Source organism: Xiphophorus couchianus, chromosome 7, assembly GCF_001444195.1.
Source record: "Xiphophorus couchianus chromosome 7, X_couchianus-1.0, whole genome shotgun sequence".
In the NCBI taxonomy this organism is placed as follows: domain Eukaryota; kingdom Metazoa; phylum Chordata; class Actinopteri; order Cyprinodontiformes; family Poeciliidae; genus Xiphophorus; species Xiphophorus couchianus.
This window is the reverse complement of record NC_040234.1, coordinates 18,857,707-18,872,929: the sequence shown is the minus strand read 5'-3', so window position 1 is coordinate 18,872,929 and position 15,223 is coordinate 18,857,707. Positions and strand designations below refer to the sequence as shown.

Genomic DNA, 15,223 nt, shown 5'->3' with positions numbered 1-15,223 from the left:
CCACCTCTTCCTCAACGCAGTACTTAGTGATGAATTTTACTACTGTATTTTTAATACTATATGCCAATGATTTTATATAGAAAAATATTTTATTCGTTAAAATGATAACATGAAGTCTCAACATTAAGACTCAAACTCATGGCGTCGAAATATTTTAACTTAAAATGACATAATTTATTCGTAATTATGGCTACATTGTGTACAACTTTGGCTATTAATTTCCAATTTTTGGACGATATGTATTTAAACAGTAGCCTACTTTTAGTGATTTTAAACCTCGTGACCAATAATTCAAAGTTGTCAATAGATATCCAAAACTCAAATGTTTGGTTTTGAGCACCTTATTTTGTGCATGTGGTCTTGTTACCCTCATTATGATCTTTAAATTGTCACTTTGAAACTTCAAACTCATTTGTACATTTATTTAATCTGTTACAACGGAAACCCAAGCAAGATCTACTAAACAAATGACTTGTAAAAATATGAAATGCTGTTTTTATATTAACAGCATTTCATATTTTTACAATTTATAGCATTTTATATTTTATTTTTATTTTATCTACAACTACTACTCAGTGGTAGTTGTTATTGTGTCTTGTCTCTATGCTGTAACTGCGAAGTAATTTCCCTGCTGGGATGAATAAAGTACTTCTATTCTATTCTATTTCTTGTAATTTTTTTGTCTCGCATAATTATGACTTTGAAACTCAAAGATATTTGTGAAAAACTCAAAATGATTCATTTAAAATCAAAATTGTGGCTTTTTTCTTTATTTCGTAGTTCTACTTTTTATTGCACTGAAAATTATTTTACCTTTTATCTTAAATCGTGATTTTGAATCTCTTTTTTTATCTTACATTTGTATATATTTTGTAAGATGTGTAAGACCATGTTGTCTTTCATTTGGAGCTACCGGGCTTCCAAAGTGAAAATAGTATTTGGTATCCAAATTCTGCAGCTAATTCCTGCTTTTTCCTCCAAAAGCAGAAGTTGGCTGGAGAAGGGATCAAGGATAGTGTGGATTGGTCGAATTTTGGAGGTTTTTGCGTAGGGGCGGGATTAGTCCTATTCTAGAAGCCCTTTTGCGTAGCGCAGCTGTATGCTCAGAAACACAGCACTGGGGTGTGTTTGTGTTTTCTTGCGATGTGTCAGAGAGAGATCCGCTAGTTTATTCTCACACTGTCCCAGTTTGCTGGTCGCCGTCTGTTCTTATAAAGGTAAGCCTGCATTTCATTGGAATCATTTTTAGACAGCGGCAGATTTCCACCGGCTGCTGACTGCAGACAAAAGAGAGGACATGGGTGGGATTTAAATGGGAGGGGAATCAGCTGTATGAGGGTTGCATTGTCGATTTCACCCTCTCCTATAAGAATGCATTCTTACTGAACGCCCTGTTTATTTTCGTGTGTTTTTGATACATATGTCTGTAAGGAGGATGTAAGATAATGATGATGTGCTCAGATAATCAGGACAGTGATGCAAAACAAAAAATCCTTTCTAACCTGAACAAATCCAGGCTCCTGCTTTGTTTTTGCTACATCCGGTGCCGTTTTCCCTATTCATCCATATGGAAATAGATGCCATTTCCTGGATGTAAACAGTCTACAGCAGGACATAGAGAAAAGATTAGCTGTTTTGTGTAAAATTCAGCAGAGAATGCATGCACACTGAGGATTAAGTAACAAGTAAGCTTCTACTAACTGGGCTCTCTTCCTCTCTGTTCTGTGTGTTTCTGTGCTTGGATTACCTTCCAGTAATCTACATTTAGTTTTTTATAAATGCAGTTAGATGGGACACATATTTCAGCCTACACGTAACACATCAGAAAAGTAGCCTATCATTCAGAGTTAATTGGTTTCAAGGAAAGGATGGCACAGGTAGAGGAATCTCACACTGAAGGGGAGAGCACCCCTCAGATGGTCTCCTTAAGATCAGAAGTGTCAGTGAGCCAGGGGAATGATGGAGAAGTGGGGCCATCTATGAGAAGGAAGAGGAGGAAGAAGAAAGAGCCCCGTCCAGAGTCCATCATCGTGTACCGCTCCGAAATGGAGAGAGCACCAGGAGAGGAGCAGAGCGGAGAGGAGGGAGGAGAAAGGAGCACAGAGGAGGGAGCAAAGTTCCTGGGAACACCAACAGGAGAAGGTGAGAGGGTTGTTGAGTAGTGTTAAAGTTGAAGAGTAGTACACAAGTTACAATAACTGTACATTGCCTTGTAAAAGTTTGATGTTTAATATTTAGACACAACCAAAATCCTCAATGTATTTTATGGGAATTTTGTCTGACAGACACACACAAAATAATCCATCGTTTTAAGGAAAATTACATACGGTTTTCTATTTAAAAATACAAAAACAAACCTAAAACATGTAGTGGACCTTTATTTCCAGCCTTTTTTTTTAAACTTTGTTTTAAATGCGTCTCATTTAATCTCAGTATAAACACATCTGTTCAAGATAAGTTGAAAAATATGCTGGGTTTTTTTTTTCTGTGCATTGTATGGAACATATCATCTGAAAATTAGCCAAGCCCTAAAGCATGCACAACTCTATTCTACCTTTAATTCCAAATCTGGATTACTTGAACCCTGCGATTAAAATAATTACATAACTGATTAATAAATGATTTGTATATTTGACAGTAATTCTATGTTTTTATTTATGGGAAATGCCTGAAACTTTAGCTTTTTGTTAGATTTTTTTTTGATGTAATACATTTTTTTTATTTCATGAAGTTCCTGCTTGTTTAAAATGTGCTTTTGATTGCATTAGTTGATTTACTTGTGTTCTGTGATAATTTAAAGATCAATCTGTTGTTAATCTCAAACCTAATTTTAACTCTGAACAGAAAGGGACTGGAACCTTCCTCCAGACAGCCGCTATGTGACGCTTACTGGCACCATCACTCGAGGAAAGAAGAAAGGCCAGGTGGTGGACATTCACATCACTTTGACAGAGAGGGAACTCAGGGATCTGGCCAAGTCAAAGGAGCGTCTTGATGCAGAGTGTGAGGCTGGGGAAGGGTACAAACGCAAGTGTACTTTAGGAGTGTGCCAGGGACCCCATGTGGTGCTGTGGAGCATCTCCTGCGCTCCTGTGGTTTTCCTCCTTTCCTTCATCACCTCCTTCTACTACGGCACGCTCACCTGGTACAACGTCTTCCTGGTGTACAACGAGGAGCGGACGTTCTGGCACAAGATTACCATTTGCCCCTTTCTCATCATCTTTTACCCTGTGCTCATCATGCCATTGGCGTTGTCTCTGGCTTTATACTCAGCCGTGGTGCAGGTGTCCTGGGCTTTCAGTGAGTGGTGGCTGGCGGTGCGAGACCTGGAGAAAGGCTTTTGTGGCTGGGCCTGTGGGAAGCTGGGGCTGGAGGACTGCTCCCCCTACAGCATTGTGGAGCTGCTCGACTCTGACACGGTTTCTGGGACTCTGCAGAGCAAGGCACCCAGTGAATTTGCCCAGACGTCATCAGTTTGAGGGGGGCATTGCTGATTTGCTGAGCTGTGCAACTGTATTCAAAGGCCTTTTTCACATTTTATCAGGTTACAACCACAGACTTTAATGGATTTTATTTGAGTTTTATGTGATTAACCAACATAATGTCCACCTTTTGTTGCACTTAAAGCTGCAAGTATTGTATATGTTAACCGGTTTTGCATGTCTAGAGACTTCAATTTTTGTCAATTCTTAAAAAAATAACTCAAGCTTAGTCCGAATAGATGAACATTATCAGTGAATATTTATTTTCAAGTCTTGTTATAGATTCTTTGTTAATTATACCGTTTGGATTTTGACGTCACTCTGACATGAATATACTGTGATCAGAACCATTCCAGCTCTGACTGTATGTTTATGAATATCAACCTGCTCTAAAAGGAACCTCTGCCACAGTGTGAAATGTTTTGCAGCTTCTAGCAAGTTTTCTTTCCAGGGTTGTTCTGTATTTAGCTCCATTCAGCTTTTCATCATCTCTGACCAGCTTCCCTGTCCCTGCTGAAGACAAGTATCTCCACAGCACAATGGAGATGGACTACATACAGCTTCAACTCTGGTTTTCTTCTTGTTACTCTTTCAAATTTAAGCCAGATTTGTAACAGTTGCCTGGGCAACAGATTTCCCATCCTGAGCAGTGGATCTTCTTTCTATTTGTTCACTAATGTTCTCTAATTTAGGTTTCCCCAACTCTTTCCCTGAAGGCACATTGCCCAGCATTTTTAAGTGTTTCTCTGCTTCGACAAGCTTGATTTTGATTTATAACTGATTTACAAGTGTTTGCTGAACTGCAATCATCCCAATCTGGGGCGTTAAAAGCAGGGGAACATCTAAAACATGCAGGGTTGTGTGCCTTGAGTACCAGAATTGATCTAACTAACATCTCAGACCTTTAAATAGTTGTTAAGTTTATAATGAGATTACAGTAGATTACTCAGAACTGAAACTATTTATCAATTCTGAATACAGTTTTATTCATTGGTACTACAGTAAGCAGGCATGAATAAAATATATGCATACTTTGAGGTTTTTAAAAATTTTGAAAACATGTAGTAATACATTGAAGTTTGTAGTTGTTATTTGATCAAATGTAAAACAATTCAGGAGATTAGATTTTCTTTTTACAGGGCCCCCTATTTATGTTGGCTTACATAAAATGCTGATGTCATTTCAACTTTTCATCTTAGTTTGAAGACAAACATGTGGTAGTTTTAATATGTCAGAAAATATATTTACAGATTTTGGAAATTGTAATTTGACATAATTCCTCCTTTTGGTTATAAACATATCACTTCATTTGAATCTTATATTTCTTTAATTAAACTGAAAAAGAAGAAAGAAGATTTTCCTCATAATTATTATTTTGTTTAGACAAAAATGCTTAAAAGCTTTTCAGCTACATTTCACTGCAAAACATAACTCAGTATGCACTGCCCAAACTGTCTTTAGGTGCTGAATTATTCTTGCAAACTCTTATTAAACTATAAGCATAACTGGTTATCAGGGTTTTTTATGGTTCTCGACTTGTATCATTAAACAGCTACCAGGGATTACTAAACCAATCTCAGAGACTTTTCACTTCATGTTGTCCTTGGCTCGGAAAGCCATGCTGGAGATCCAGTAACACAGAAAACTCAACATCACAACCAAGTTTCACTTGATCTGTAAATATCTGTAATAAACATTTGTGATTGCTGTGCAATGACTTGTGTAACTTCCAAAGCAGCACTCAGTTGTTTAAGTCGCTGTAATCACTTGGATGCTATAGAAGAAGCCTCTTACTTAGGAGGCTCTGCATGAACTGTTCCAGTGGGAAAAGACAGTATTAACACATTATTGACTGAAAGATTATGTGTTTTATAGAGTCTGTTTGCCACCATTGGTTCTCTATTTTGTGATATAACTTTTTTTTCTGTATGTTGTCAGTCTAAGTGTGTACACCTAGCCTAGTAAAAAATATACTTTCCATGTCCGTTTTAGTATCATAGTTTAGTATTATTTAACTAGTTAGGACAGTTTTGTTGCAAATTAATGCTCAGTCAACCCTCCTATGCATAGAGACACCTCAATGTTTACTGGTGTAGTTTTGAAATAAGACAAAATTTTGGCTTACTAGTGTAATAATGAGTATTGAGTGATCACTGATGGTCCATGGGAATATGGTGTTATATATACGTATATACTGTATATATTTTTATCCCACTTGCATTCAATTCAGATCAGGAGGACGTCTGGAGTTCCTAAAAATACTTTAAACACAGTGATCCATTCAAAGTGAATATCCAAGAAGGTTTTGTTCTTGAATATAACTGAAAATAAAAAAGGTTACATTATTATTTTCATTTAAATATACATTTATCTGCTTTTGTCTACACTCATTTATGCATTTTGGGGTTTGGTGATGCAGTAACCGTTGGAAAATAAGGAAGATTTTAGTTACAATGCATTGACTGAAGAGGAAAAAAAACATCTGTATTTCACCTGTCAATCACTGGTCAAAGGCAATCAAGAAAAAATAAACAGATTTATCAGCCACTACTTTTAACTTCATTTAATTGTTATGTTTTTGCTCAGTCTAAGCACCATGAAATGAACTGTGTGCGATCAGAATCTTAGTGTTTTGTTTCATTTGTACTTTTCTAGTTGAGAAATCTTGTCAGATTCCCATGTATTCAGATTTTATATGTTGTCTCTTTATTTTCTGATTTATTTCTGCTATCCGTTGACAAGTTGTTTAAGCTACTGTATGTGTTTTACACTCCAGCACTTTGACATAAACTAGGTGAATAGATATTGGGTTAAGATGAATCAGATTATTTAAATGCTTAGTGAGTCATCTGTTGGGGTGTGTTTGAGAATATGTAACCATGTATGGCCTCCCCTTTCTGGGTATGCTGTTTTTGTTTACAATTTAAAAAATAGATGTGGTTTGGGACTAAATCTGTTTTCCACATCACTTTTTGTAAATCCACATGATGGAAAACAAAGAATAAAAGTAAAACAAAGGATAGCATCACTACATTTCAGTGGTGGGATATTTTCTTAACCTATTCCTCCCCTCCTGCTGTAAAACAGCCAATACTGTCCAGCTCTTATTTTCTGTAAATGCATGTAGACATTGTTATCTCTGCTGCCTCTCAGCAAGTAGATCCTGGGTTCAAATCCAGGCCACAGCTTCCATTTTCACTGCTATTTGGCTTCCATGTTAGGTTAATTGGTCACTTTAAATTGCCCTCAGGAGGAACTGTGGGTGTGTGTGTGTGTGTGTGTGTGTGTGTGTGCACATGGTTCTTTGTCCTGCATATTTCTATGTTACCCTTTTATCAGCTGGCAACCTGCCTAGCCTATTGACTGCTTCCGAAAGGCGCCAGCCTGCAAGGATTAATGCGTGGATGGATTAATGTATTCACAAAGAAAAACTGCCGTATTTCACTTCCTTCCACATATGGCTGAAACGATTAATCAAATTACTATACTTTTGTCTGCTAATCTGTTTCACTGACGTGTTTATTTACCAGGATTGATGAAATGCCTGTCTGGCAAGTTGAGATTTTTTTGTAGCAGTACAAGCAGAGCTCCAACATGTGTTTCCCAAACCTGATTCTCAAGGCACACTGCCCAGCAAGTTGTAGGTATTCTCTTGATTCAGTCCGCCTGATTTTAATTAATGGCGGATTATCAGACTTTTGTTGAATTGTCATCATCTGAATCAAGATTATCAAAGCGGGTACACATGCAGCACACTGTGCCTTGAGAATCAGGGTGTAGAGAGCCACATGAAACACAAGAGGGCGTTTGACCTACATCTTGATTTCTAGTAAAAAAAATAAATAAATACTGTACGTAAAAAATACGTAAAATATTGTTAATCTTTACTGATATATAAACGTCCCCTCCAACATATAAATAATATTTTTGGGCCCAAAACCTATATTTTAATATACGAAGATTTAAAAGACGAGGGTAGATAGGAACTCTCTGAACCGCTAGTTGTTGCCTTCCGGAATAATAACACAGTGACACCCTGTGACTTAAAGAGGGAAAACGAAGAGTATGGCCGGAGCAAAGGTAAGTTGTTTTATATTTAATGTGTGTTAATTTCTTTAGACCAATGTTAAATGAATGATAACAGGAGGCTCATGTTTAGAAAATACTTTCGGGTATTTTTTTTTTGGTTTGTTTTGTTTTTGCTGTTTGAAAATATTAGGAGCTGCTTGTGTTCGGTCAGGTTAGTGTGTCCATGTTCAGGCATGTCTGGAAATCTTTGGTCACGCCTCTAGGTTCAATTTGCTACTCATTTTCATCATGGCGATGTCTTGATTTTATGACAATATGTGGTTTTAACATATCGAAAGAAACTTCCACACCAGGTTTATGCTTGAATATCTGATTAAGACGAAACAGTGCTGGTTCAGCCATGGTGTAAGTTCATCTGGGGAGGAGTTTCAGCAGTTATTGGCATCTTTATAATGACATAATGAATATGTATTTGATCTGTTATGATAAAAAACGAGGTTTATAACCATTGCGGTGTTTGCTCTGCAGTCAGCCCTGGTTCTCTGCATGGATGTGGGCTTCTCCATGTCCAACTCAGCCCCTGGTGAAGAGCCTCCATTTGCACAGGCGAAAAAAGTCATCCAGAAGTTTGTCCAGCGCCAGGTACAGCAGCACAGTCATCGAACAAGGTATCATCCTCAAAAATAGGCCTCTTATCTTTATCCAGTGTTTTTCTGTCAGGTTTTTGCAGAGACCAAGGATGAACTGGCTTTGGTTCTGTTTGGCACGGATTCCACCAAAAACTCTTTGGACCAGGATGGGCAATACCAGAACATTACAGTGCATCGTCATCTTATGGTGCCAGACTTTGAGCTGCTGGAGGAGATTGAACATCAGATCCACCCTGAGAATCAGCAGGCTGACTGTATCCTTTGTTGGACTTATTTATAAATTTTGTACGGCTTATTGTTAATGAAATCCCAAAATGGAGTTTCTGAGAAGGTTACAGTGCTGTGAAAACCTAGTAGCTCCCTATTAATGTCCCTGTTTCCCCCATTAAATGATTCAGGTCCTTCATTGTCTATATCTGCTTGCCCAGGTCATGGGGGGCTGGTGCTTATCTCCAGTGATCGTTGGGCGAGTACAGCCTGAAAAAGTTGCACAGGACAATCGACCCTGCATGGACACACACTCACACCTAAGGATTCTTTAGAGAGACTGAGAGACATAAAATACTTATTGCCAGTTATCAAACACTCGATAGGAGAGGCCGCTGCCAAGTATGGCACAGGCTTAGGGACTAATTACCATTTCATACTGGACCGGGTTAGTTTGGAGAACTTTTTTCTCTCATTAAATAAAATCCATAATTTTTAATGACAAAAACAGAAAAAAACTGCAAGGTATGAAATAGTTTTTCATTGATCAATTAAAAAATGTTATACTAAAATGTCAACCTGCATTACATGCATGAATAACTGCATCAATGCAAAATTTTATTTAGATGAGCAGCTTCTTTGCTTTTTCTTTCAAAAGTTCTTTAACTAACATTTAACAGGGCTGGATGCTCTTGTAGTTTCCATGGATCTTCTCCAGACAGAAACCAAGTAAGAAGCAATGTGTATCTCACTATTTTAAAAAAGTAAAGGAAGAATCAAAAACCAACATTTTTGGGTGGATTTCATTCTTCATTATGTCGAAGAGACTAATTGATTGTGACTTTTATTTCTTTTTAAGGGGGAAGAAGTGTGATCGCTTAAACATTGTTCTCCTGACTGACCTGAACACGGAAGCCAGTTCAGACAAGCTGGATGTTATTATTGAGAACTTGAAACAAGCTGGAATCACCCTGCAGTTCTTGTAATACACAGTTTTCTTTTGTAAAGCATGTTCTTTTTCATATTACTGTAGCTTTCTACTTCTCAAGCGTGAAGCGTAAATTTCTTCAAATTTGTTAAATTTGAAGAGAGAGAGAGAGCATGCTGACCTTATATTGTTTTGCCTTTGCCAACTTGTTCATTTCCAGTTTGCCTTTCCCAGTGGAGGATGAAGAAGAGGGTGAAGGAGATGAGGACCGAACGGGTTCCGGTGACCCTGGTAGGGGCAAAGGTCTCTCCAGGGAACAGCGAAGTGGCCTGGAAATGGTTAAAAACATCATGCTGAGTCTGGACGAGGAGGAGGGCCTGGAAGAAATTTACACATTCAGGTTGAAGAGTTTCAAAGATTTTTCTCCAATTCAAATGTTCTTTCTCACTTCTCATTGGTTTTTGTTCTCTGTTAATACTTTCACCTCTGAGTCGCACCATCTGACTGCATTTAGGAGTAAATGAGCCTTGCATTAGATATTTGTCACATGTTTTTATTTTCATTTGCCTCGATCCTGTTGCAGGAATGCTGTGGAGCAGCTGTGTATGTTTAAACGCATTGAGAGGAGACCCATGGCCTGGCCCTGTCAGCTCACCATCGGTAGCTCTCTGTCCATCCGTATTGTTGGCTACAAAGCAGTAAGTTCACTAAAATGTGATTTGTTTTTTAAAAACTGCAGGCACATTTGTTTGTTTCAGTTGGACCATTTAAAGCAGTGCTTTTACATTTCATATATTCTTTAGCTATTTTTAAGTGTTATTCCACCTTAATAATAGTCACATAAACCTTACTGTTAAATGTTGCATTTCTTCTCCAGGTGACTGAGGAGAAACTGAAGAAAATGTGGATCACAGTCGATGCTCAAACCAACCAGAGAGATGATGTGAAGAGAGAGACTGTTTTCTGTCTGGACGATGACAATGAGACAGAGGTGCAGAAGGAAGACATTATTCAGGGTGAGGACAATCTAAAGCCTTGAAGAGTGGAATCAAAGCATAAAAGAAAAAAAAGAGCCAGAAGAGATTCTTTTTTCGTCCTAAAATCTGACTAATTTTATGCTTAAGTTCAAGCCCGCCTCTTTTTTTGTTGCCAGGTTTTCGTTACGGAAGTGATATTGTGCCTTTCTCCAAAGTGGATCAGGATCAGATGAAATACAAGCATGATGGGAAGTGCTTTGCTGTCCTGGGCTTCACTAAAAAGAACTTGGTATTTTTCTCTTATTTTTAAGCAAGGCCATGACTCAACTTAACAGCTGAAGCATACTGTTACTAAATTAATCTCCATCTGCAGGTTCTTCGCCATCAGTTCATGGGAACACAAATTGTCAAGATATTTCCTGCACGGGATGATGAGGTAGGGATGGACAGCGCTGATTGTTAAGTTAATGACCACAAGTTGAAATTGATCTGGTATTTTTGTTTTGTTTTATTTCTTTTCTCTCTGAACAGCATGCAGGCGTGGCCATGTCGGCTCTGATCCGTGGTCTGGATGAGCTCAACATGGTTGCCATCGTTCGTTATGCCTACGACCGGCGCAGCAATCCTCAAGTGGGCGCTGCATTCCCGTGTATCAAGCCTGATTATGAGGTCAGGTCATTGTTTTTCAGCAACTCTCCTCATATACTTTTAAAATAATGTCTTTGCAAACACACCATCTTTTTCGCTCATGCTTTGACATTTAATTTACACTTTTCTGTATTTGTTGGGATATCCAAATTTTTAACTATTAGTAAATAATTTGGAAGACTTATTTGTGCTCAACAATAAGGTCTTTGTCCCTGACTGCATTTCCAACCTGTGACCTGTTTTTTTTTATGTGACTTTTTGAGGTAGTGGCTTCTTCATTGCTGAATGGTCTTTCAGGTCATTGTGAAAATGGAAATCTTGATTTCTTTTGTGGTTTTGACTTAAAATACATCACCAGGTGAGCCTCTAATTAGCTCGCTTACAAAGCAATGCTATTATCTTCTAGTATCTGGAATCATATGAAGTCACAGTGAAGGGGAAAAATGATTGTGTCTTTTTCTACATTGCATATAAATACTTGCATTCAATTTTATGTATCTCCCTCTGCAGTGCCTCTTATATGTTCAGCTGCCCTTCATGGAAGATCTTTATGGAAGACAGTTTACATTTCCTTCTCTTGAGAACAACAAGAAGATTGCTCCATCAGGTGCGGCACACACAGAAAGATATACTTTTGCACTTTTAGATCTTTTCTTCAGATTTTCAAGAGCAGAAAATAAAAACTGTTTCACACTCACATTTCCTTGTCAACAGAGAGCACAGTTCCTATCTTGTGTATTTGAACTGCTGCAGCTAAAATAATTCACTTAAGGCATGTAACTCCTCAGCTGAACAAGTTGAAGCTCCCAGTCAGCAGATAACTTTTATTAATTTTTTATTAAATTTTGTGTGAGCTTGGAGGAGCTCTTGACACTGAGGAGATTTTTTGAAACAGATTATTCAGAATTACTGGACACTGGTACTGGACACTTGTGGTAGTACAGCTCAACAGTTACGTGGATACAGACTGCAGCCTGTTTCCTTGTGCTTCACTTATACAGTAATTATTTGAGGTATTAAAACACAGAAACATTTTTAATTTATGGTGACTCAAGTGTCGCTGCTCAATTCCAGATTTTGTATTGTTAGATGAAGATACTATAATACTTTATTCTCAAACCTTTTCTGTCCTTTGTGAGACATACTGTATATACTGAATAATTTACCTCAAAACACCAGGAAACCTGTTTGGGGGAATTTAAAAAAAAAAAATTAAATAACCTAGTTCTACAATTCTACAAACTCTTAAATTAGTACTTTGTTGCTGAGCCTATTGATTTATTTATACACTCAGTATTATTGGGTGTGCAGCATAAATCACAGTGAATTAGGTGACATTTTAAACAAACAGTATTATATATTTTCCAGGCACATTCTGCCAATTTATAACATTATCAAGTAAGTGTTACCCTAAGCTGCTGTAAAAATGCTGTGTATATCAAACAGGACTTAAAAGAAATTTGACTTCAAAGTGAGCAAATATTCTCAACTCCAATAGATTCCAGCCAAACAACAATTAATCCTAAAACTCTATTAAAATGTGCTCTGATGATGTAATCATTTAAGACTGTGCACACATGAACCAATTTTTTCCCCATCCCCCCAAAAATTGTTTGGTTTTTAGTTATTTGCGCCACATTGTAGGTGAACAACATTAGAAGTAATTATCATTTCTTTACATGTTATAAAAATCTGCCGTTTCGATGGGTGTGATGTAAACACTTCAGATCTGCTGTATTTCTCCTTTAGTACATGCACATTCTGAGGCTGGTGGGACACTATTGTTGCTTTATTTTTAAATCACAAAAAGGAACTAAAAATGTATTCTCACAAAAAAATGATTCTGTATTTATATTTAAGATCAACTGTTTTGTTAAAAAGTGTTTATTTAGATATTTTTTTGTTCTTTAAATCTGAATGTGTTAAGTTGCGTATGAAAATCTAAACTCTGTGATTTCTTTTTGTGCTTTGCTTCCTGTAGAGACGCAGCTGTCAGCCATCGACTCTCTTATCGATTCGATGATGCTTGTAACAGAAGACGAAGATTTGCTCAAACCTCACCATCTTCCCAACCCTGCTTTCCAGAGACACTTCCAGGTTTGGAAACACTCATTTTAAAAGACAGAGCTCCTACACTGTCATGAAGAAAATATGGAATTTGCTTCTCTGAATATCCGGGTCTGTATATGGGGAGGAAAGAAAAAAAAATTTGTATGAATGTTTGATAATTTTTTTTTTTCTTTTTTTCCCCGTGTACCATTTTCTAAAGGACAAATGTCAAATAATGCCTAAGAAATGCAATATAGATTTAAATATATTTAAGTCTATATTAGATTTCCGTGCTTTATCTGTAATTTATTGCATCACATCGATTTAACATTTGCCTACCAATTTTTGGGTTTTTCATTAATTGACTGAATCCACACACTTTCAGAAAAAAAAAACAATTTAACTACCAGTTTTGTATCTAGGCACCTTTTAATTTATGGAACTGTGGTACCTAAAGTCTGCCTAAAATGCCGAGCAAAGCCCTAAAACTACTATTTCTAAGAATTTGTTCCAACAATTGAGGAAGGTACCGAAGCTTTAAATAATCTGCATTTAATTTAGGATAGTCTATTACTTATTTCACAGGTCCAAGAGGTTTTATTTTTAGAGAGATTCTAAAATATGTTATCTAAGATAGTCCAGATGCCACAAAAGCAGTGACACTATAAATCACCCCTAAACTCTGAAGTTCAGTTATTTTACTGGCAAACCTACAGAGAAAATCTCATAACTAATACTGAAGCAAGTTAATAATTAAGACTTTTGACTGAAACTCCAGAAATGTCTTTTAAAAAAATGCTAAAAATATTCAACAAATGAAAAAATATATATAGAGAGAAAGGTTTGATTGAGTTCAGGAAAAAGCTTTAAGATTTTATATTCTTCTGCAGACATGTCTCACTAAATCTTTATCACTTGTGAAGTGTTGCTTGTTGTTCTTTGATGTGTCACTTTTTATGATGAAGCTTCAACCTCTGGGAGTTTTCCCAACACCTTTTCTTCATGGCTAACTCAGGACTTTTTTCTTGCTCTCTGCCTGAGTCAGAATATTATAGTACACATAAAATGTGAGTGTGTTTCAGTAATTCAGTGTAGAAAGTGAAAATCAAATCTAATACATTAATCCATCCATCCATCCATCCATCCATCCATCTTCTTCCGCTTATCCGAGGTCGGGTCGCGGGGGTAGCAGCTTCAGAAGGGAGGCCCAGACTTCCCTCTCCCCGGCCACTTTTTCCAGCTCTTCCGGGGGAATCCCGAGGCGTTCCCAGGCCAGCCGAGAGACATAGTCTCTCCAGCGTGTCCTGGGTCTTCCCCGGGGCCTCCTCCCGGTGGGACGTGCCCGGAACACCTCACCAGGGAGGCGTCCAGGAGGCATCCTGACCAGATGCCCAAGCCACCTCAACTGGCTCCTCTCGATGTGAAGGAGCAGCGGCTCTACTCTGAGTCCCTCCCGGATGACTGAGCTTCTCACCCTATCTCTAAGGGAGAGCCCAGCCACCCTACGGAGAAAACCCATTTCGGCCGCTTGTATCCGCGATCTCGTTCTTTCGGTCATGACCCAAAGCTCATGACCATAGATGAGGGTGGGAACGTAGATCGACCGGTAAATCGAGAGCTTCGCTTTTTGGCTCAGCTCTCTCTTCACCACGACGGACCGGTACAGCGCCCGCTTGACAGCAGACGCTGCGCCAATCCGCCTGTCGATCTCCCGCTCTCTTCTTCCCCCATTCGTGAACAAGATCCCGAGATACTTAAACTCCTCCACTTGGGGCAGGACACCCCCCCTGACCCGGAGAAGGCACTCTACCCTTTTCCGGCTCAAGACCATGGCCTCGGATTTGGAGGCACTGATCCCCATCCCGGCCGCTTCACACTCGGCTGCGAACCGCTCCAGCGAGAGCTGCAGATCACGATCTGATGAAGCCAAAAGGACCACATCGTCTGCGAAAAGCAGAGATGAGATCCTAAGGCCACCAAATCGGATCCCCTCAACACCTTGGCTGCGCCTAGAAATTCTGTCCATAAAAGTGATGAACAGAATCGGTGACAAAGGGCAGCCCTGGCGGAGTCCAACTCTCACCGGAAACGAGCCCGACTTACTGCCGGCAATGCGGACCAGACTCTGACACCGGTCATACAGGGACCTGACAGCCCGTATCAAAGGGCCCGGTACCCCATACTCAACCAACACAACCCTACAACATCCAGAGCCTTAAGGAACTCCGGGCGGATCTCATCCACCCCCGGGGC

The 15,223-nt window shown here is 38.6% G+C and overlaps 2 protein-coding genes across 3 annotated transcripts in view; both read left to right on the top strand.

The window, feature by feature from the left end:
• Positions 1-1,074: 1,074 nt before the first annotated feature.
• tmem169b (transmembrane protein 169b) lies at positions 1,075-6,515 on the top strand. Of its 2 annotated transcripts, XR_003596390.1 has the most exons (4): positions 1,075-1,217; positions 1,755-2,142; positions 2,845-5,577; positions 5,931-6,515. XR_003596390.1 is itself a non-coding variant. In XM_028024448.1 (3 exons), the coding sequence occupies exons 2-3, from the start codon at positions 1,869-1,871 to the stop codon at positions 3,477-3,479; spliced, it is 909 nt and encodes a 302-aa protein (XP_027880249.1). In that variant the 5' UTR covers positions 1,075-1,217; positions 1,755-1,868; the 3' UTR covers positions 3,480-6,515. The 2 variants fall into 2 exon arrangements, 1 of the variants encoding a protein (XP_027880249.1); XM_028024448.1 differs by having other exon boundaries at positions 2,845-6,515.
• Positions 6,516-7,478: 963 nt separating this feature from the next.
• The window catches only part of LOC114148320 (X-ray repair complementing defective repair in Chinese hamster cells 5), a 14,239-nt gene continuing 6,494 nt past the window's right edge, over positions 7,479-15,223 (top strand). The window contains exons 1-13 of the mRNA XM_028023525.1: positions 7,479-7,562; positions 8,040-8,153; positions 8,232-8,415; positions 9,049-9,097; positions 9,228-9,350; positions 9,517-9,696; positions 9,880-9,994; positions 10,174-10,312; positions 10,450-10,562; positions 10,647-10,709; positions 10,805-10,942; positions 11,432-11,528; positions 12,903-13,018. Coding sequence (XP_027879326.1) covers positions 7,548-7,562; positions 8,040-8,153; positions 8,232-8,415; positions 9,049-9,097; positions 9,228-9,350; positions 9,517-9,696; positions 9,880-9,994; positions 10,174-10,312; positions 10,450-10,562; positions 10,647-10,709; positions 10,805-10,942; positions 11,432-11,528; positions 12,903-13,018 — 1,446 coding nt within the window. The 5' untranslated portion in view covers positions 7,479-7,547. The remainder of the gene's footprint in view (positions 7,563-8,039; positions 8,154-8,231; positions 8,416-9,048; positions 9,098-9,227; positions 9,351-9,516; positions 9,697-9,879; positions 9,995-10,173; positions 10,313-10,449; positions 10,563-10,646; positions 10,710-10,804; positions 10,943-11,431; positions 11,529-12,902; positions 13,019-15,223) is intronic.